At 48.8% G+C, this 22,168-nt stretch overlaps 1 protein-coding gene across 1 annotated transcript in view; it reads left to right on the forward strand.

The window, feature by feature from the left end:
- Nucleotides 1–20,287, forward strand: part of trim37 (tripartite motif containing 37) — a 28,433-nt gene extending 8,146 nt beyond the window's left edge. Inside the window, exons 4-25 of the mRNA XM_072446989.1 lie at nucleotides 395–435; nucleotides 1,800–1,916; nucleotides 2,480–2,567; nucleotides 4,727–4,849; nucleotides 5,103–5,226; nucleotides 5,387–5,454; nucleotides 7,022–7,146; nucleotides 7,264–7,314; nucleotides 7,741–7,822; nucleotides 8,112–8,188; nucleotides 8,998–9,177; nucleotides 10,042–10,156; nucleotides 10,236–10,421; nucleotides 10,503–10,636; nucleotides 12,589–12,671; nucleotides 16,171–16,371; nucleotides 16,575–16,865; nucleotides 16,941–17,027; nucleotides 17,301–17,397; nucleotides 18,871–18,932; nucleotides 19,022–19,087; nucleotides 19,783–20,287. Coding sequence (XP_072303090.1) covers nucleotides 395–435; nucleotides 1,800–1,916; nucleotides 2,480–2,567; nucleotides 4,727–4,849; nucleotides 5,103–5,226; nucleotides 5,387–5,454; nucleotides 7,022–7,146; nucleotides 7,264–7,314; nucleotides 7,741–7,822; nucleotides 8,112–8,188; nucleotides 8,998–9,177; nucleotides 10,042–10,156; nucleotides 10,236–10,421; nucleotides 10,503–10,636; nucleotides 12,589–12,671; nucleotides 16,171–16,371; nucleotides 16,575–16,865; nucleotides 16,941–17,027; nucleotides 17,301–17,397; nucleotides 18,871–18,932; nucleotides 19,022–19,087; nucleotides 19,783–19,829 — 2,445 coding nt within the window. The 3' untranslated portion in view covers nucleotides 19,830–20,287. The remainder of the gene's footprint in view (nucleotides 1–394; nucleotides 436–1,799; nucleotides 1,917–2,479; nucleotides 2,568–4,726; nucleotides 4,850–5,102; nucleotides 5,227–5,386; nucleotides 5,455–7,021; nucleotides 7,147–7,263; nucleotides 7,315–7,740; nucleotides 7,823–8,111; nucleotides 8,189–8,997; nucleotides 9,178–10,041; nucleotides 10,157–10,235; nucleotides 10,422–10,502; nucleotides 10,637–12,588; nucleotides 12,672–16,170; nucleotides 16,372–16,574; nucleotides 16,866–16,940; nucleotides 17,028–17,300; nucleotides 17,398–18,870; nucleotides 18,933–19,021; nucleotides 19,088–19,782) is intronic.
- The last annotated feature ends 1,881 nt before the right edge of the window (nucleotides 20,288–22,168 follow it).

A 22,168-nucleotide genomic window follows, 5' to 3' on the forward strand; every position in this document is an offset into this window, starting at 1 on the left:
GGTTCGTAATGTATGAACGTAATAGACCGATAATTGTAAATTCTATTTGTTCTGGTGGACTCAACCTCAGGGGTCTGCACCAGCCCGACTCACAGCCACGCTAAAGACTCCTACAAGTTAGGAGTGAACGACTACCACTACTGCAGTAGGAAGTGTTATACATGTACCCAAATACATATTGAGAATTGTGAGTAACGTTATTGTGTGTTTATAGTGGATACATTTTCTTTGTAGTGAGGAGATTGTTCTTTATGCTTATTGTGGCATAAGGAAGTTTCAATATTATTGTTTATTGTGATTTACTTTCTGTATCTGTATTTCATGCTTCAAATGTGTTCTTGTGGCAAAGATTGCAGACAGCTCAGAGTTGTAATGTTTCCTTGTGTGTCCACAGCGCTGGCTGACCGAGCAGAGAGCACAGTGCCCTCACTGCAGGTAAGACCCTGTCAGGACTAGGGCTGGGTATTGCCAAGAACCTCGCGACACAGATACGTTTCCCGATACATGTTTATTCCGATACAATTCCCTCATTACGATACATATCCCAATACATTTTTGAAAAAGGGGTCTTAAAAATGTACCAAATGGGTCATGTTTTTACTCTGGATAAGAAAATGTATGAAACTTCATGTTTATCCACAAAGCACTTATTTATAAATCCATTCTGCTCTAATAACTTCATACATCCAACTGATCCAAATAGAAATATATGGAACACATTCTAGTAAAGTATTGCATGTTTCATGGTCTGAACAGCTGCAACAGCATCTTCTGCACAGATCAGCTTCTGATCAGGTCCACAGCTCCTCCTCACCTCGTCCCAGAGGAGCAGCACAAACGGCAGATCAAAAGTATTATTCCACCTCGTTTAAAGCTTACGGGCCACAATAGTCTTATACGGTAATATTTTTTTTTCTCCAAAAAACAAAACAGTATCGATATGGAGTTTGTGACAATATATTGCTGTATCGATATTTTTGAACACCACCCTAGTCAGTGGGAGTCTGTGGTAAGCAGCACCTTCATTATGAAGTGAACATCATTGATCTGAAACGCCTAAATACTACAGCTCCACAGTGACACTTCACTGTAACAAGGAGCAGACGGTCATTTACATTTACACGTTCCTCTACATGTGTCATACCCAGATATTTATATAAAGGAATACTTCACCCGAGTAAATTAATATCTTTGCCCGCGCTTTCCCTCTTCGGTGATGACACTATGTACTCACTGGTATTCATTCATTGATAATGTTAATTGCTTCTATAACCACTAAAATAAGAGCAGATGAAAGGAATACAACTTGTTTTATTCAAAAGACATGGCTAAATAGTGATGAGAGCTTTTTCAGCCTTTAGTGTTTCCTGAAGTCCTGACGCTACTACACCAATGCCGAGCAGCGCTGAGGACCCCGACTGTGGTCTTTCCATGGACAAAAGAAAACAAACGGGAGAAAGTTGAAATAGCTCGACCTAAATGAGCGGACATGGGGCACAACTGTGTCAAAAAACACCTTCGCTGATCAAACAAGCGTCCTTACTGTGCCAAAATACCATAATACGCTCAAGAACACGCACTATAACACCTCACGTCAAAACATCACATCCATTTTATGCTTTGGCACATCCCTGAAGAAAAGTCGCTAGGGTCAGGGTCAGCCAGGGTCAGGGTTAGAGAACGCTGTCCCCAAGTCCATTCTGACGGTAATGAAATATCACTTATGATGACATATGCTCTTTAAGGTTTAGTTTGGGATCAGTCTACAGGGAATGACTTTCTGTGGATGTGCTCTGCAGGGCTCCTCTGCAGCTGAGGGAGCTGGTAAACTGTCGCTGGGCTGAAGAGGTGACCCAACAATTGGACACTTTACAGCTATGCAGCCTGTCCAAGCACGAGGACAACGACCGAGACAAGTGAGTACCACCCTACACTGACTTGATCTTGTGATAAAACACTGTATTTCCACTGATGCTAACTTATATGCTGAGCCCAGATGCTCAGCAAAACAATGCTAGCATTATCGATATACGTTAGCACCAGCTGTTTCCTCTTTATTGACACGCTCGCTTTCAAACGTGGCTTTGTGGAGAAGTGAAATGAATGCAGAAAAAGCTGAGGAAAATCCGGAAGTAGATTCCTGTTTACTCTAGCTTAAAGTCCAATACGGACCAAGCCGTATCGAGGATGCAAAGTGATGCACTGCCAAGAGCATGCGCATTACACGACATCTGAGGAAACCTCCTTCCTCTGCCTGCAAAGCCTTTCCTAAAGCACCAAATTGTCAACACAGAGCACATGGAGGGTCACGAGAGAATCGAAACCTAACACCCAACTCTCTGGAAACACCAGTACCGAATGATGTGTTACTGTTAAGACACTCGTCCCATCCTTACCTTAAACTTTGTTTTTGCATTTGGACCACTCTGATGTTGTATCTCCATGTGCTCCCTAAGTCTGACCTAAGTGTCTCCTGCAGGTGTGAGAACCACCTCGAGAAGCTGAGCGTGTACTGCTGGACCTGCAAGAAATGCATCTGTCACCAGTGTGCGCTGTGGGGCGGCATGGTAAGAGCAGGGCACAGCTGTGGGAGGGCGTGGTAAGAGCAGGGCACAGCTGTAGGAGGGCATGGTAAGAGCAGGGCACAGCTGTGGGAGGGCATGGTAAGAGCAGGGCACGGCTGTGGGAGGGCATGGTAAGAGCAGGGCACAGCTGTAGGAGGGCATGGTAAGAGCAGGGCACAGCTGTGGGAGGGCATGGTAAGAGCAGGGCACGGCTGTGGGAGGGCATGGTAAGAGCAGGGCACAGCTGTGGGAGGGCGTGGTAAGAGCAGGGCACAGCTGTGGGAGGGCGTGGTAAGAGCAGGGCACAGCTGTGGGAGGGCGTGGTAAGAGCAGGGCACAGCTGTGGGAGGGCGTGGTAAGAGCAGGGTACAGCTGTGGGAGGGCGTGGTAAGAGCAGGGTACAGCTGTGGGAGGGCGTGGTAAGAGCAGGGCACAGCTGTGGGAGGGCATGGTAAGAGCAGGGCACAGCTGTGGGAGGGCATGGTAAGAGCAGGGCACGGCTGTGGGAGGGCATGGTAAGAGCAGGGCACAGCTGTAGGAGGGCATGGTAAGAGCAGGGCACAGCTGTGGGAGGGCATGGTAAGAGCAGGGCACGGCTGTGGGAGGGCATGGTAAGAGCAGGGCACGGCTGTGGGAGGGCATGGTAAGAGCAGGGCACAGCTGTGGGAGGGCGTGGTAAGAGCAGGGCACAGCTGTGGGAGGGCGTGGTAAGAGCAGGGTACAGCTGTGGGAGGGCGTGGTAAGAGCAGGGCACAGCTGTGGGAGGGCGTGGTAAGAGCAGGGCACAGCTGTGGGAGGGCGTGGTAAGAACAGGGCACAGCTGTGGGAGGGCATGGTAAGAGCAGGGCACAGGGCATGCTGTGGGAGGGCGTGGTAAGAGCAGGGCACAGCTGTAGGAGGGCATGGTAAGAGCAGGGCACGGCTGTGGGAGGGCATGGTAAGAGCAGGGCACGGCTGTGGGAGGGCATGGTAAGAGCAGGGCACAGCTGTGGGAGGGCGTGGTAAGAGCAGGGCACAGCTGTGGGAGGGCGTGGTAAGAGCAGGGCACAGCTGTGGGAGGGCGTGGTAAGAGCAGGGCACAGCTGTGGGAGGGCGTGGTAAGAGCAGGGTACAGCTGTGGGAGGGCGTGGTAAGAGCAGGGCACAGCTGTGGGAGGGCGTGGTAAGAGCAGGGCACAGCTGTGGGAGGGCATGGTAAGAGCAGGGCACAGGGCATGCTGTGGGAGGGCGTGGTAAGAGCAGGGCACAGGGCACGCTGTGGGAGGGCATGGTAAGAGCAGGGCACAGCTGTGGGAGGGCGTGGTAAGAGCAGGGCACAGCTGTGGGAGGGCGTGGTAAGAGCAGGGCACGGCTGTGGGAGGGCGTGGTAAGAGCAGGGCACAGGGCACGCTGTGGGAGGGCATGGTAAGAGCAGGGCACAGGGCACGCTGTGGGAGGGCATGGTAAGAGCAGGGCACAGCTGTGGGAGGGCGTGGTAAGAGCAGGGCACAGCTGTGGGAGGGCGTGGTAAGAGCAGGGCACGGCTGTGGGAGGGCGTGGTAAGAGCAGGGCACGGCTGTGGGAGGGCGTGGTAAGAGCAGGGCACGGCTGTGGGAGGGCGTGGTAAGAGCAGGGCACGGCTGTGGGAGGGCGTGGTAAGAGCAGGGCACGGCTGTGGGAGGGCGTGGAGCAGGACACTTGACTTGATGTCCAGTTTCAATTAAAATGACTTTCTAAATATTTTCTTCCAAAATTCCACTTGAAGTTGTGTTTAATTTCTTTGTATTTTGAACAAAACACTCGCACGTCCTGTAGTGTCACTGTAACACTGACTCACTTGTGTTCGAAACGGCTCATTAAATGTTGGCATAGATATAATTATGTATACTCTCTACTTTAAATCAAATAATTCAAATAGATGCTGAAATCCAAGTATTATCATATTAAACATTCATCAGTTTCTGCTCCAGGACAAGCTCTGTGTCGAATGTGGGTCAGTTTGATGTCCTCCAGTGTGACGTCTTTCTTTTCTAAAATTCTAAACACAACTATAATTGTTGAAAAAATCTCCCATAGAAATGGACAAATACATTTAATTAATTAGATGATCATGTATCTAATTGTACTATATTACTGCGTTTGCTGTTTACTGTACAGCTGTGTGAAACCGCTCCTGTGTTGCAGCATGGAGGCCACACCTTCAAGCCCCTGGTGGAGATCTATGAGCAGCATGTGACCAAAGTGAAAGAGGAGGTGTCCAAGCTGCGGCGCCGCCTGCTTGAACTCATCAGCCTGGTGCAGGAAGTGGTGAGCATTGTCCCCAAAGGCACAAAGTCCTTCTTCCTTGTGGGCCGAGGAACCGAGTAGAGGCTTAGATAAGACTTCGTCACCATGTTCCAGTGTGTGCCCATTCAGTCTATTTGAGTTTATCTTGTAAAAAAGTGGTATGGGACCTTTTTCTGATCCATGGAGGCCACTTGGATCAGAAGGTTGTGTGACTGTCCCTGGGTTTGGAGCGTGAGAATGTGACCACGCTGAGGCCTCTCCCTCTTGTGCTCAGGAGAGGAACGTGGAGGCGGTGAGGGGGGCCAAGGACGAGAGGGTCCGGGAGATACGCAACGCTGTGGAGATGATGATCGCTCGTCTGGACAACCAGCTCAAGAACAAGCTCATCACACTCATGGGTCAGGCTCCGTCACATGCTCACACCTGAGGATTAGCTTCTTCTTGTTTGAATCAAAGTATACACTTTGGGGCAATTTTCATGCCAAAGATCCAAAATGTTGAGCTTGACACAAAGCTATAACGTGACCTGTCCACTAAAGGCCCGTTCTCTGTGCCCAGGCCAGAAGACGTCTCTGACCCAGGAGACGGAGCTGCTGGAGTCCCTGCTGCAGGAGGTGGAGCACCAGGTGAGCAGCACCAGAGCTCTGTGGCGGGCCCCGCACCAGAGCTCTGTGGCGGGCCCCGCACCAGAGCTCTGTGGAGGGCCCCGCACCAGAGCTCTGTGGAGGGCCCCGCACCAGAGCTCTGTGGCGGGCCCCGCACCAGAGCTCTGTGGCGGGCCCCGCACCAGAGCTCTGTGGAGGGCCCCGCACCAGAGCTCTGTGGAGGGCCCCGCACCAGAGCTCTGTGGAGGGCCCCGCACCAGAGCTCTGTGTAGGGCCCCGCACCAGAGGCCCCGCACCAGAGCTCTGTGTAGGGCCCCGCACCAGAGCTCTGTGGAGGGCCCCGCACCAGAGCTCTGTGGAGGGCCCCGCACCAGAGCTCTGTGGAGGGCCCCGCACCGCCCACTGCCCAGGCCCGTCTGAGGCCTTCATCACATCGCTGGCTGAACTTATCCTTGATTAGTTTCTCTGACCTGAATAGACTCGCCCACATATGAGGGCACAAGTCGTGTAGATAAGACATAACATCTGCTGTGGGCAGATGTTATGCAGATGTCTGAGCCAATCAGCAACGCCTGCACTCATTGTTTCATTCTGTACATAACGTATTGAATGTATTACAGTATGAGTAACGATTATGGGAATATATCTAGGAATCAAGTGTAGCCTGTTTAAATATGTGTCCTCTTTTTAAATCCGTGCGCATTGATATTGTTGCCTTGCTCGTTTATGAAAGAAGGGAGAAGAATCCAAAAGAGTTAGAATGAATGAAATGTTTAATCACTGCCATGTACAATACTAATACATATAAACAGAGCGCTTACCTAAAATGTCCCTGTCGAATGTACGGCGTCTTACACGGGCATAGTCCGGACGCGCCCTGGCCCTGTGCGCTCAAACAATGGATACATTTTCATATGGGCGTGATATGAAGGTTGACGCCTTCTCTCAGTATTCTTCCATTCGCCGTTCTATTGCACAGAGATGTCCTTGGGCTCGTCTGCAGCTTTCTCCTTATCTAGGAATGTGGTCTGTGTGAGGCCAGTTTCAGCACAACTTGGAGTGACTAAAATGAATACAATCTAAAGTTAATGTAGTTGGTATTCCCTTCAATATAAAGAACACGCTGTTGCTTATGCATTTCCTTATTCGTCCATACTCCTCTCTCACCATCCACTCGCTCAGCTGAATCCTCATCTCTGATTGGTCAAACTCGCAACCTGCTCCAGACCAGTTAATGCATTTAGGGCCTGACTGTTGCCATAGAGATCTTCCCCGATAGGACGTTCTCCAGCTTTATAGTACTGCTAAACCAGGGCTAATCCTGAAGTTACCTCACTCTAATCCAGCTCCATAGCACAGGCCCTCGGGGGCCTTTAAACCAGCGCGTGCATGTGCATCAAACATAGTCAAGACCTTCCATTTTTGTCAACCGCATAACCAGAATGAGCGCACAGATTTTTGGAAGTCCTGGCCCTGGAGGGGATGCCATGTGTGAACTTGGTCTGTTGAGAGAATCCATGTCTCAACGGTTTGTGTCCACGTGAAGAAAGCCGGTGCCAAAGTAACTTCTAATATAAATGTGTGGCAGCTCCACTCGTGCAGCAAGAGCGAGCTGATCTCCAAGAGCCCCGAGATCCTGCTCATGTTCCAGCAGGTGCACAGAAAGCCCATGCAGTCGTTTGTGACCACGCCTGTGCCCCCCGACTTCACCAGGTCTGTGTCCCTCTGCTGTCCCCTGTGTCCCTCTGCTGTTCTCTCTGTCCCTCTGCTGTTCTCTCTGTCACATATTGAATGGAGGGTTGTAACGTGAGATGTGTGTGTTGTTTTCAGTGAGTTGGTCCCTGCGTATGACTCCAGCACCTTTGTCCTGGTCAACTTCAGGTGAGTGACTGAGTGAGTGACTGAGTGACTAAAAAGGTTGACACAAAGTCAATGTGATCGATATCGGCCGTGTTCAGTATTCATTTATTAATTTTCTACCGTTTGTTCCCGTTCGGGGGCTGACATGTGATGCGTGACCCGTGTGTGTGTGTGACCCGTGTGTGTGTGTGACCCGTGTGTGTGTGTGACCCGTGTGTGTGTGTGTGTGTGTGAGTGACCCGTGTGTGCGAACCGTGTGTGTGACCTGTATATGACCTGCGTGTATGGCCTGCGTTGGCAACTTGCGTTTGCAACCTGCGTGTGACTTGTGTGCGACCCCGTGTCCGACCCCGTGTGCGGACCCATGTTGTGCGGACCCGTGTGCGGACCCGTGTGCGGACCCGTGTGTGACCCGTGTGTGACCCGTGCATATGTGTGTGCGTGCAGCACTCTGAGGCAGCGGGCCGACCCGGTCTACAGCCCGCCCCTGCAGATCTCCGGACTGTGCTGGAGGCTCAAAGTCTATCCTGTGAGTTTCTAATGCTGATACGACAATATTGCACATCTCATTTTACACTCTCTATATTGTTCATGCCACACAGTCCCGTGAACACCTTCAAAAATAGTTGTAGTAAAGGAGTTATATCGCAAACAAATACATTTCTATCATGTGAAAGCCACTGAACCCCAGTTGTGTATGTGAATTTATATAAGTAAAATACAAATCCCAATGGAAAAGAATTAAACTGCATTTCCATTTCAGCTTGTTCATATGTGCTGTGTTTGTCTGTTGTGGACTGATGGTGTTGCTTTGACAGGACGGGAACGGCGTAGTGCGAGGGAACTACCTGTCTGTGTTCCTCGAGCTGTCTGCTGGACTCCCGGAAACCTCCAAGTACGTTTCTGCTGTCTGCGCTCTGGCCCCTGTGAGGCCCCATGTTATTGCTTTAGATATATAGCGGTACAGCTTTTACATTGTCCATGTCGCATTTATTCAATTTCAGGTGATTTTATTGATTTAAAACAAACACATTCATACTGTGAGCAGGCTCACCTCTCCACAGATCTCATCAGTTCTTTATACATAATATATATATCATTTGTAAATCAATCAGTGTACTTGAAATCAGTGTACTTGAAATCAGTGTACTTGAAATCAGTGTACAGTGAACCCTCGTTGATAGGCAAAATCCGCAAAGTAGAAACCTTTATTTTTTTACAGTTATTATACAATGAAATACTCCATAAAACATTGAAGCTCACACGCGCACTCTCACCGGCCTCGCAAACTTCAATTTGGCAAGCGGTTTTACGTACGTGTACATATTAATCCATAACGTTATTGACACAGGTAGAGAAGACGCGGAGAGACTGTTTAGCCAATCAGAATGCAGAACACAATGCATGATGCAAATCCGCGAAGCAGCGAGACCGCGAAAAGTGAACCGCGATATAGCGAGGGATCACTGTACTTGAATTCATTGTACTTGAATTCATTGTACTTGAATTCATTGTACTTGAATTCAGTGTACTTGAATTCATTGTACTTGAATTCAGTGTACTTGAATTCAGTGTACTTGAATTCAGTGTACTTGAATTCAGTGTACTTGAATTCAGTGTACTTGAATTCAGTGTACTTGAATTCAGTTAGACAAGGTAGATGCTGGTGCTGCACTGTGGGCCTACAGTGTCTCTGCTCTTCAGGTATGAGTACCGTGTGGAGATGGTGCACCAGTCCTCCAGTGATCCCACTAAAAACATCATCCGAGAGTTCGCCTCAGACTTTGAAGTGGGGGAGTGCTGGGGGTATAACCGCTTCTTCAGACTGGACCTGCTGGCCAGTGAGGGCTACCTCAACATGCAGACGGACACTCTGGTGCTACGGTGGGTCCACTACATACACACACACACACACACACCACATACACACACACACACACACACATACATACACACACACACACACACACACACACACTCCTCCGAAAGGAGGCTTGAGTCCGCTCGGCCAAAAAGGTCAAGAAGAGCGTGCACAGAGACCACAAGATTTTGAATTGAAAGTCCTTATTTAAGACCAAATAACTACTCTAAAGTAAAGTGAAGATAACTTGGTTAACAGTCTATTGCAGGGGTGTCCAAACGAGGGCCGCATTTTGAAACTCATACGGAGCAGAGCGTGACAAAAACCAGACAAATTGTGTCAAATGGCATTCGAAATTTTGCATTTGACATTATTTCAATGACCTTCCACCTTTATCAAGACTTGAAACATTAATACTAGGTTTATATAGTATCAAAATACTTGAATTTTTCACATTTTACAACAAAAAGTACTACCCCAGGGCCGTAGTTTGGACATGCCTAGTCTATTGAGTCCAACTCTCAAAGCAGCAATCTATAGATTAAAAGTATTGAGTTGAAAATGAAATAAATAAATTAACTTAATAAATGTAGTTAATCTGGATGAATTTCACATTCCCTTTCCTGTTTGATGTGTTCTGAACTTTCTCTAGTCGGACACCAGACAAGTGACTCGCACTGCCATTTTTCTAAGAGCAGGACTTACAGGAGATGTAGAGCGGAGGGCGTGGCACAGCTGCCACAGCCCGTTTAGAGCTTGGAGAACATTCACGTCTGAACGGACTGGCTTACTTTAAATTTAAGAGTGAGCCATGTAGATCCTAGAGGGTAGTTAGTCCTCAGACTGGTTTAAACATGTTCTTTGCCCATTTGCTTATTGTGTCACAGGTACCAAGTGCGCTCGCCCACCTTCTTCCAGAAGTGCCGGGACCAGTACTGGTACATCAGCCAGCTGGAGTCTGCACAGAGCGGGTACATCCAGCAGATTAATAACCTGAAGGAGGTACTGTCTGTGTCCTGTCCCGTCTGTCCGAGGCTTTTTGCAAGTATCAGCCACTGATCAGGGGGAATGTGTGTTCCAGAGACTCGCCATCGAGCTGTTCCGCTGCCAGACGTCTCGCAGCTCCTCGCCGCCTGACCTACGCTTGTGTTCGGACACTCCGGCGTCGGAGCGGGAGTTGGCCTCAGTGAAGAGCTCCGAAGACAAGTCTGCGTTGAAGGCTAAGAGCGGCGGGGACACGCCCAGGCCTCTGCAGGACGATTCCAACGTGAGCCTCATTTCTGCTGCTGAGACATGCCTCCCCTGAGCTCCTCTGTCCAACTTCTGACTCTGTGTCTGTGGTGCTCAGGAGCTGTCGGACGGGGACCTGGAGGTGGACTGTTTAACCGAGGAGGAGGTCAACCCTCTGGACGGCAGCAGCACCTCGGGGAGCTCCACGGCCACCAGCAACACGGAGGAGAACGACATTGACGAGGAGACCATGTGAGTGCAGACATGTCTCTGTCACACGTTTAGAAAGTCCTGAACATCCATTCGGTGTTGTCGCGCTCGATGTCGATGTCTCACTCGCGCTCGATGTCGATGTCTCACTCGCGCTCGATGTCGATGTCTCACTCGCGCTTGATGTCTCACTCGCGCTTGATGTCTCACTCGCGCTCGATGTCTCACTCGCGCTCGATGTTGATGTCTCACTCGCTCTCGATGTCGATGTCTCACTCGCGCTCGATGTCTCACTATTGCTTGATGTCTCACTCGCGCTCGATGTCGATGTCTCACTCGTGCTCGATGTCTCACTCGTGCTCGATGTCTCACTCGCGCTCGATGTCTCACTCGCGCTCGATGTTGATGTCTCACTCGCGCTCGATGTTGATGTCTCACTCGCGCTCGATGTTGATGTCTCACTTGCGCTCGATGTCTCACTCGCGCTCGACGTCTCACTCGTGCTCTGTCTCACTCGCGCTCGATGTCTCACTCGCGCTCGATGTCTCACTCGCGCTCGATGTCTCACTCGCGCTCGATGTCTCACTCGCGCTCGATGTTGATGTCTCACTCGCGCTCGATGTTGATGTCTCACTTGCGCTCGATGTCTCACTCGCGCTCGATGTCTCACTCGCGCTCGATGTCTCACTCGCGCTCGATGTCTCACTCGCGCTCGATGTCGATGTCTCACTCGCGCTCGATGTCTCACTCGCGCTCGATGTCGATGTCTCACTCGCGCTCGATGTCGATGTCTCACTCGCGCTCGATGTCGATGTCTCACTCGCGCTCGATGTCGATGTCTCACTCGCGCTTGATGTCTCACTCGCGCTTGATGTCTCACTCGCGCTCGTCGTCTCACTCGCGCTCGATGTCGATGTCTCACTCGCTCTCGATGTCGATGTCTCACTCGCGCTCGATGTCTCACTATTGCTTGATGTCTCACTCGCGCTCGATGTCGATGTCTCACTCGTGCTCGATGTCTCACTCGCGCTCGATGTCTCACTCGCGCTCGATGTCTCACTCGCGCTCGATGTTGATGTCTCACTCGCGCTCGATGTTGATGTCTCACTTGCGCTCGATGTCTCACTCGCGCTCGACGTCTCACTCGTGCTCTGTCTCACTCGCGCTCGATGTCTCACTCGCGCTCGATGTTGATGTCTCACTTGCGCTCGATGTTGATGTCTCACTTGCGCTCGATGTCTCACTCGTGCTCGATGTCTCACTCGCGCTCGATGTTGATGTCTCACTCGCGCTCGATGTCGATGTCTCACTCGCGCTCGATGTCGATGTCTCACTCGCGCTCGATGTTGATGTCTCACTTGCGCTCGATGTCTCACTCGCGCTCGACGTCTCACTCGTGCTCTGTCTCACTCGTGCTCGATGTCTCACTCGCGCTCGATGTTGATGTCTCACTCGCGCTCGATGTCGATGTCTCACTCGCGCTCGATGTCGATGTCTCACTCGCGCTCGATGTCGATGTCTCACTCGTGCTCGATGTCTCACTCGTGCTCGATGTCTCACTCGCGCTCGATGTTGATGTCTCACTTGCGCTCGATGTTGATGTCTCACTCGCGCTCGACGTCTCACTCGCGCTCGACGTCTCACTCGTGCTCGATGTCTCACTCGCGCTCGATGTCTCACTCGCGCTCGATGTCTCACTCGCGCTCGATGTCTCACTCGCGCCCCATGTCTCACTCGCGCTCCATGTCTCACTCGCGCTCCATGTCTCACTCGCGCTCCATGTCTCACTCGCGCTCCATGTCTCACTCGCGCTCCATGTCTCACTCGCGCTCCATGTCTCACTCGCGCTCCATGTCTCACTCGCGCTCCATGTCTCACTCGCGCTCCATGTCTCACTCGCGCTCCATGTCTCACTCGCGCTCCATGTCTCACTCGCGCTCCATGTCTCACTCATGCTTGGGGACAGGTAGACTAATGACACATCCTCTGCCCAGGTCTGGAGAGATTGACATTGACTTTGTGGGAAACCTGGAGACTGAAGAAGGAGAACTTCCTGAGGACCTGATGGGAGCAACAGGTAACATTGCGGAACCTTTCGTCCTATTGTGTGAATTTGGTTGTGCATGTCCTCAGGGGAGACTATTGGACCTTCTCCATTCTCCATTAGTGCATACTCTGCTTTACTTTCGCTTACACACTTGATCCAGTTTAAGTGTTTTTTAGAAAATAAAACTGCAACAGAAGATACTCCTGGACGTCTGCAGACAGTGGAAGACTCTGTGAAGTTGCAGTAGATTAAAGCTTAAAGATCCTATATCATGCTATTTCTCCCTACCCTAAGGGTATATTTGATGATAATAAGTGTTGTGCAACACCCATAACATAATAGTTATAAAACAGCACCCATATCTTGGACCCGCTCACAAACCTGGAAATGCAGACGGCTTAGTTTGAGATTCGCCTCCACCCTCGCAAAGAGCGATCAGCCTCCCCCGCCCAACCCGTGACGTAGTCTCAGCGTAAGCGTGCGTTCCCCACCCACCCCATGACGTAGCCTTACGTGGAGATGGTGGTGGTGTAAACAGAGGCCGAGGCGTACGCCGCTACACAGCGCATGACACAGTGGCACATGTCAGCGGCAGCGTTGGAAGCTAACTGTGTCTAATTAGCCACAGTTCCTCTCGGGATCGTGTTACAGGTACAGAATGCTTCCTGGAGGATGGACTGAAACGGCGTGCTGCGTATACATAGGGTAGACCCCCGTTTGTCTGCTCATCCGAGGAGAAGGAGAGAGACTTTTCTCTAGCTGAAGACTGCAGGAATCAATCATAAAACCACTTTGGGCAGGTATATGAGGCACCAATAGCACTATAAGAAGTTTAAAAGCTCTGAAAAGTCGATTGAATATTGTCAGAGTAGAACCTGTCTCACATCTTCTGAAAGACTGTTCCAGATTTTATAAAACTGAAAGACCGATTCCCCATGTTTAGTCCTGACTCTGGCACCAGCAGGAGGCCGGTCCATGTTTAGTCCTGACTCTGGCACCAGCAGGAGGCCGGTCCATGTTTAGTCCTGACTCTGGCACCAGCAGGAGGCCGGTCCATGTTTAGTTCTGACTCTGGCACCAGCAAGAGGCCGGTCCATGTTTAGTCCTGACTCTGGCACCAGCAGGAGGCCGGTCCATGTTTAGTCCTGACTCTGGCACCAGCAGGAGGCCGGTCCATGTTTAGTCCTGACTCTGGCACCAGCAGGAGGCCGGTCCATGTTTAGTCCTGACTCTGGCACCAGCAGGAGGCCGGTCCCTGAGGTCCTCAGAGTCCGAGATGTTTCATATGGCACCAACATGTCCGAGATGTACTTTGGCGCTAGGCCATGGAGAGACTTGTACACAAGCAGAGCTGCTTTAAAGTCTATTCTCTGAGCCACAGGGAGCCAGTGCAGAGACCTGAGAACAGGACTAATGTGATCATACTTCCTGGTTCTGGTCAGGACCCGAGCAGCAGCGTTCTGGATGTACTGCAGCTGTTTTACAGCTCGTTTGGAGAGACCAGTGAGCGGCCATTACAGTCTAATCTACTGGAGACAAACGCATGGATAAGTCTCTCCAAATCTGGTTTGGACACTATATTTTTTATTTTCGCAATGTTTTGAGATGGTAAAAATCTGCTGATGTAATTGATGTTGCTGTTGAAGTTCAAGTCTGAGTCCATTATTACCCCCAGATTTATAACTTGGTTTTTAGGGTTTAGAGCGAGACTCTGGAGGTGACGCTAACACTTTCTCTTTATTTCTGTGGCCAAAGATGATGATTTCAGTCTTGTCCGAGTTCAGCTGGAGAAAGTTGTTCTCCACACACTGATCTGTTGGATGCAGTGACAGAGTGAATCCACTGGTCCATATTCACCTGCGACAGTGAAACATAGATCTGACTCGTCTGCATCATTGTGATAGGACACATTTTTGCTGCGTATCAGCTGGCCTAACGGCAGCATGTAGAGGTTGAACAGATGAGACTTTAGCCAATTTAGGGCAGTGCCAGTGATGCCCACCCAGTCAGGCTGACGCTTTGCCCGTGTCAGTGTTCAGGCGGATGTCATTTGTCACCTTGACAACAGGAGTCTCAGTGCGGTGATGAGGTCTAAAACCTGACTGAAAAACATCAAATGAGTTGTTTCTGAAGAGGAAATCTGTGAGCTTTTTCTTTTGTTTTCATTTCTTCTTTTCTCTCTGGTTGTGTTTTGTTTCAAGTTTTTTGTTCCATGTTATATGATTTAAAAAGTACCTTACATCCTGAAGACAGCTTAACAGGGTTTTTTGCTTGGTTTCAGGTCAAAACAATGAAAAGAAATGTCTTTTAAAATGTACTCCAGGGGCAGCATCCACAAAGAAAATAATAAAGGGCCAAAAATGAAACCCTGTGGAACTCCACAACTAAGTTGGGCCAAGTCTGAACTATGGGGGCCTAATTGAACAGAGAACAACTTTGAGTTGTTCTTCGAGATGACCCTGAGTAATTTTAGGGCCACACCTTGGATGCCAAAATAGTTCCAAGACGGGAAATCCAAGTTTGGTGATCCACAATATCAAATGCTGCAGTAAAATCCAAAAGTAATCAAAGGAGCCAGAGTCAACAGTTGGAATAAGATGGTTAAAATGTTTAAAGGGCAGTTTCAGTACTGTGACGCATTTTAAAGCCAGACTGAATTTTTTTCCAAGACACAATTTTCCTCCAAATGGGTTTGAATTTGGACCAATTTCTTTCACATTTCAGAGAGAAAGTGCAGCTTAGAGATCGGCTTATCTTATAGTTAGACCGAACCTCAGAATCCAAGTTGGACTTTTTAAGCAGAGACTTATACTATAGACTACAATAGCATGTTTAAAAGCACTTGGGACACAGCTTTTGTTCAAAGAACTGCTCCTAATTTTCTTTAAATAAGGACCAATAACATCAAAGGCACATTTTAGGAGTTTGGATGGAATGTAAACAAGTTTAAGCCGATAAAGAACATTTGACATTTCACTAATCCACATACAGTCTGTCCCAAAAAAAAGATACCGCAGAAACAAAACATGCTCTAGTATTTGATAGGACCGCCTTTAGCTTTGATTAGCGCACACATCCACTGTGGCATTGTTTCAATAAGCTTCTGCAATATTTTCCGATTTATTTCCTTCCAGTGTGTCATTATTTCTCACACAGATACAGTACAATCATGCCTTACAGAAGGCGGAGTCCTTAATTTAAGATATTTTATTCTCCAAAAATGTGAGACATTTTTGACTTTGACAATACAGTTCCAATAGACTCAAGAGGTTTCACTAGGCAGTTTAAGGTATTGAAATATCATGTTTTGTGGATATCATATGATGAAACATGAAGCCTGTCCTTCTTCCAGCTCCTCTCAGCACGTGTGTGGTCATTTAACCATAGCTCAGACATAGTCTTTAGGATCCAAGCATTAAAAGGAACAACTGAGTGAAGAATGTTAAACAGATGAATTAACTCATCAACACATTAAAACAACATAAGGGTTTATGTAGCTTGTATAACTGGTGTGTTTCCTGTGTTACAGGAGGAGCTAGCTGCGGCGGGCGCCTGTCCAGCTCCAGTGCGCTCTCTCGGGGCTTCAGCAGTTCGGTGGTGGGCTCAGGCAGTTCTCTGCTGGAGATGGACCCTGTAATTCTGCTGCAGCTGCTGGAGCTGAAGGATCACAGCAGTGTGGAGTCTGTGTGGGGCCTGCAGCCCCGGCCCCCGCTCTCCCTGCTCAGTCAAGGTCAGGCCCCGCCCCTCTGTTTCCACTGACCCCGCCCCTCTGTTTCCACTGACCCCGCCCCTCTGTTTTTCCACTGACCTTGCCCCTCCATTTTCCACTGACCCCGCCCCTCCATTTTCCACTGACCCCGCCCCTCCGTTATCGCTGACCTTGTCCCTCTATTTCCCCTGACTCCGCCCCTCTGTTTACTCTGTCTCTTGCAGCTCACCTGAGGAAAGAGCGTGAGCGGCGCCCTCAGGTGGTGCGGCGCTCAACTCCAGACTCCGCTGTGCTGCTGCGGCTCAAGGCGCAGATGGCAGAGGTCCGGAATAAGATGTGTGACACTAAGTATCACATGCTGGATGTGCGGGAGTCTGGAGACACCCGAGCGGGGCCTTCGGGGGCCCAGTGTGCAGAGGAGCTGCCCTCACAGCCTCCTGACTCTGAGCGAGCAGCGGGGCCCAAGTCTGAGGAGCTGGCGCTCAGGAGAGGCAGAGGCAGAGCCGGCTTGTCAGGTACAGACCAAAGACCACCACAGTAACAGCACCGGCTCCAGAAAGAAACCGCATGAAGAGTGTGTGTCTCCACAGCCAGGAAGTCCCTGTCCGCAGACCTGGACTCCAGCAGGACCAGCAGAAACCCGGAGCTCCTGCCCTCAGACACACTGCTCATGACAGGTGCGCAGACACGACAGGTGCGCTGGTCGCCGGTCACGTGCCGGTAGCGAACTGGTCGTAGGTCACGTGCCGGTGGCGTGCTGGTCGTAGGTCACGTGCCGGTGGCGTGCTGGTACCGGTCGTAGGTCACGTGCCGGTGGCGTGCTGGTCGTAGGTCACGTGCCGGTGGCGTGCTGGTCGTAGGTCACGTGCCGGTGGCGTGCTGGTCGTAGGTCGTTCGTTGCATTCTGGCTGCGTTCTTGTCTGAAGCCTCCTTCTGTGTTTCTGTGGCAGGAGTTCTCAAGGCTGAGGCCCCTGCCGAGAGCCTCTCGTCTGCACTGGCCCCCAGCTCCAGCCTGCCCTTCTCTGGAACGAGCTTCATGAACACAGGGTGAGCTCTCCACACACTGCAACATCAAGCCAAGAAGCCGAGAGGTCTGTGCACCAGGCCCCGGTTATCAAGCATATTACTTCTTCTAAAAGTAAATCAAACAAAAACATTGGATAAAGTCACAAAAAAGTGTATGGTTGCATATTTAATGCTTTTTTCAGGTACTCTATATTGAACCATAATGCAGATCATCATTTTACAATTTGCTCATTGTGAACTGCAATATTTATTTAAAATAGCTTAGTAATAGTGAGGTCTATTAACTTAACTAACCTGTAAGAGAACCAAAAAGCAGGAGAAAAGGGAAACGGAACCAAGAAGAAATGGTCCCTTATGACTGTCGGAAAAACTGGGGAAGGATTTTTAGACAACACAAAGTCCCTGTTTGTTTTAAACACCCAAAGGACAAGATCCCACAAAAACCAAGCAATGTAGTGACAGTTGTAAAGTGGAGGAATTCAGAGCCTGCAAGGCCCAATGTCACTTACCAGGCGCAGCCCACGTATCAGGAGCCACAGTCTTTGAGCTCATATGAAGGTTCTACTGAGGTCCTTGTTGGTACAAACATCATTCGCTCAGAGTGAAATGCTTTAACTGTTGCACATTTACAAATGTTCGGCTGCAGTTACCATCATCCTACTAAATAATAAAAACAGAATACCAAACAAATTTTTTTTTTCAGACATTATTATGTTGAATTTGCCCAGTCACTTCACATATAGATAATGTTGGCTTTTTAATATATTGGATTTTTTTGTTTTAATTTAGTATTATTGAATTTCTTCCACATTTTACACTTTTACTAAGACGGGGCAAATTCAATTTATGCTTTAGTTCATAAAAATCACTGTTCTCCATCAACTTCATGTACAGTGAAAATAATAAATATCATCTATCCCCTAAATTTTATTATTAGGAATAATGAAATTTGGAAAAACGGAAAATTAAAACATGTCATTCCTCCCTCCTTTCATTTCCTGTAATGAGGCACGACAGCAAACACTATCACCATATATGGACTGGCACCACCCCCCTCCCCCTTCAGCGGCCACGCCCGGCCTCTTTACTCCAACGTTAACGTCGTGAAGGAAGCAAAAGAGCGACCTGGAACTGGCCCTTGGAACTGGCCCCTGGAAAAGGCTGCCGTTAACACCAAGTCCGGGGGCAAAATACGGCCCAAAGTCTTCATTTTTCAAATAATCATAACCAAGTGGGTTGGACTTGGGCGGGGATAGGCACGAGGTGAAAACAGGATTTTTCTGAGCACTGGAGCCGCAGGTGCCGAGCGATACAGGATTACTCAAACATACAAGAATCCATTCAAGTACAACTAATGATGAGGATACATTGTTGTAACATAACGCTCATTAAAGTTGATCCTGCAGAATATTTGTGCTTTCAAATCATGTATTGAAATGCCATTGTTTGGGCTGTGACTAAAGGATGGCCTTGTGTTTGGTGTGTGTGACTCAGGGGGGCCGTGGAGCCGGGGTTTGGGGCCCTTCAGCCCTGCACACAGCCTCAGCTCAACACAGGTATATTCTCTACTTTCTGCTCACTAACTGTTGGCTGTACTGGCTGTAATGCTTCACTCAGGATGGTCACAGGTTTGTCTCTGTTTCAGAGCAGGCCTCAGCTGTGAGCAGTGACAGCGGCACAGAGGACGAGGGCCCCCACACGCCCCCTACAGGTACCAGTCCACTTCTCAGTCCTTTGTGTCTCTTAGCTGCATAGACTAACCACTTAACCACCAAACTGTTAGAGGGGGACAATTCTTTTAAGTCACAAGTCACATTCTTCTCTCAATATATGGGTTACGATCTCAGTATTATTTTTATTTGGTTGGGCCCCTAATCAACATCACATGAAGGTGCACGTGCGTTGAATAATATTGTAAAAACAATGTCTCTGCTTTTGAGTGTGTCTTTATTGCCCTTATTTATTTATGTCTTAATTATCGGCCCTATTTTTTGCACTCCTAATATGTGTGCATGTGATGTGCCTGACTTGATCGACTTGACCCGAGCGTGACTTGATCCGAGCGTGACCCGACCCGAGCGTGACCCGACCCGAGCGTGACTCCACCCGAGCGTGACTGGACCCGAGCGTGACTGGACCCGAGCGTGACTGGACCCGAGCGTGACTGGACCCGAGCGTGACTGGACCCGAGCGTGACTCGACCCGAGCGTGACTCGACCCGAGCGTGACTCGACCCGAGCGTGACTCGACCCGAGCGTGACTCGACCCGCGCATTAGAGAGTATTTGAGAGCTGGTGAGTATTTCAGTGCAGTACGAGACTGGGCGCAGCACCAGCTCGTGGTACTGGTTATAGGTTAAATAACGTTTGGGGAATCTGTATTTGTGAGCGTTTGGTTGTGTTGCAGGTGAGCAGCTCCTGTCTGAGGACATGGGCCTGTCGTCTGACAGGTGACTGCACCTGAACACCCGCCATTCTTCTGAAGGATCCCAGCCCTACACTTACCCGAACACTAACCCTGAACTTTCACTGAAACAAATGCCACATAAAAACATCTTAATCTAAGAATCTTTCATAGAGCCATATGCCATCTGCATAAAGCAATCATCTTATATTTTTGACACATTTCATTTCAAAATAAGCACTTTTAACTTGACGGTACAGCACATGGCAGAGGTTTGGAATAGATTCTGAGTTGGTTTACTGCTGCCCATTGCATTTTTTCATAATATAGTGCAATATCAGCTAAACATACTTGTTTTTATATACATTTTAAGTGTAATTGTTGTAAATAAACCTACATAGTATGCATGATCATGAAGTTTGCATTGTGAGGACGACACTTTGTTCAGATGTTTTGGATATTTGACACATTCAGATGGATATTTCGATGGGATAAGGAGACGACGCATGTTGGACTGTGAATTGACTTGTCTTATTTATGTTCATTCAAATAAATAAAATGTTTATCAGTAACAATGTGCCATGTGTTTACTTTGTGTGTTAAGTGTTATTAAACCTGGATCTCTTTCAATGTCATTTGTCCCTTTTCACACACAAAAAAGACAGATATGTACAACACTGGGACATGGACAAGAAAAGTTACATCAGAAACACATTAAACGTGAGTGCAGTGCTGATGCTGGCACATCCAAGGTTTTCTGTACATTCTAAACTGTTGAAAAGCGTTTCACTAGTGCAGCTCCTCCTGGTTCGCCCCTGTATGACGAGTAGCACGGCTTTACATAACAACATTTGGTTAGTTTTTGTTGTTCAATGTCGTTCAATTGCTCTATGGTAAATATATAATGTCTTATCTTTCTCATTTTTGTTAACATTTTGTATCTATTAATTGGGGTCAATCTGGCGTTGATGTTAAAGGATGCCACTTGTAAAACGTCCGATGCCGTCGGGTTAATTGAATTGATTTTGCCATCGATCATTTCCGAATCAGAAACGTTTTATTGCTCTTGTTTGTCTTTTCGGGGATTATGTGGATCAATTTCTCAATTCTACAACAGCAGTGCCTTGATCTAATCTTTCTACACACTTTTTTAACAAATACACTTGATGGTAAGAGTTAGGAAGTACTTCTTTAGCGTGTAAAAGTGTAAAACATTTCACTGAATGCCGTACCATTTTTACCAGTCACACAAATAACTGTGTTGTCAGCATACATTTGCAAACTGACTTCAGAACAGATTTCCATGAGATCATTGATATATAGACTAAAGAGAATGGGGCTAAGAATGGTTCCTTGAGGAGTTCCTGTTTGTGTTTCAATTCATTTCAATTTATTTTTAACAGCAGTTGCCTCGAGGGGCGACAGTGAAACAGAGATTAAACAAGGTTGTTCGGGACATGGTGTTAGGGTGTGGCAGTATGGTCGTTATGGCTGTTGACCAATAAAAAGCGCTTCCGTTTTGTCATTCATTCTCTGACCTACACACTTCCTGGGTCCTTGGGTCCTTGAGACCTCCGCTCTCCAGAGGCGTGGCCTGTCACCTGGCACCGCTTTGGTTAACGTTCCGATGTGATCTCTGCTGACTCTGGGATTGTGGTGGTCTCACCGTCATAGCCCCAGAACACGTGGCCCCGTGCAGCTAACATGGTACATCCTGAGTGGGAGACATTTGTCGGCAGCCTAGTGTGTAATCTATTACCCTACTGAATATGAGCTTGTTATGTTATTTATTAAAATGTGTAGGGTGTTAAATCTCTGGAACAAAGATGGCGCCAGTGTGTCAGGCGGGCCGTCAGCTGCTCCAGCTGTTGTGTGTGTTGCTGCTGTTTCTAACACTTGTTGTACCGTTAACACGCTGCTGGTGTATGATCGCCAAACGCTGCTAGATCTGAGAATCACCGCGGAAAATCTTCTCAATTTTGACTATTACGACAAAAAAACTGAGTCTCATTTCTTATCGGATATCCTGCCATATCTCCGCCGGACTCTAGCGCCACCTCCACCCCCGAAAACGCCGCCGACGCCGGGGGAAACATAGCGGCTGTCTTGTGAGGCTGAGGGCCGGGTTTGTACGTCCTGATCGTGGTGGACATGGAGCTGGTCCTCGCCTGTGTGTGTCTCGTCGTTCCCTGGACCTTGTTCCTGCCGGTCTGGTCCCCGTTGCTGGTTCTGATGTGGTGTTCCAGCCTCGTCGCGTGTCTTGCTCCCCTTGTCTCTGCTGGCGCAGAGTGAATCTGGAATATCTGCGGCCTCTGACTCGGGCCTCCTCACCTGCTGTTCGCCCCGACGCGACAGCTCCTGGGTTTGGCCTGGTTAACGCCAGATCACT

This window comes from Eucyclogobius newberryi, unplaced genomic scaffold, assembly GCF_026437365.1.
Source record: "Eucyclogobius newberryi isolate DKJ021-1_F unplaced genomic scaffold, fEucNew1.0.hap1 SCAF_15, whole genome shotgun sequence".
In the NCBI taxonomy this organism is placed as follows: domain Eukaryota; kingdom Metazoa; phylum Chordata; class Actinopteri; order Gobiiformes; family Gobiidae; genus Eucyclogobius; species Eucyclogobius newberryi.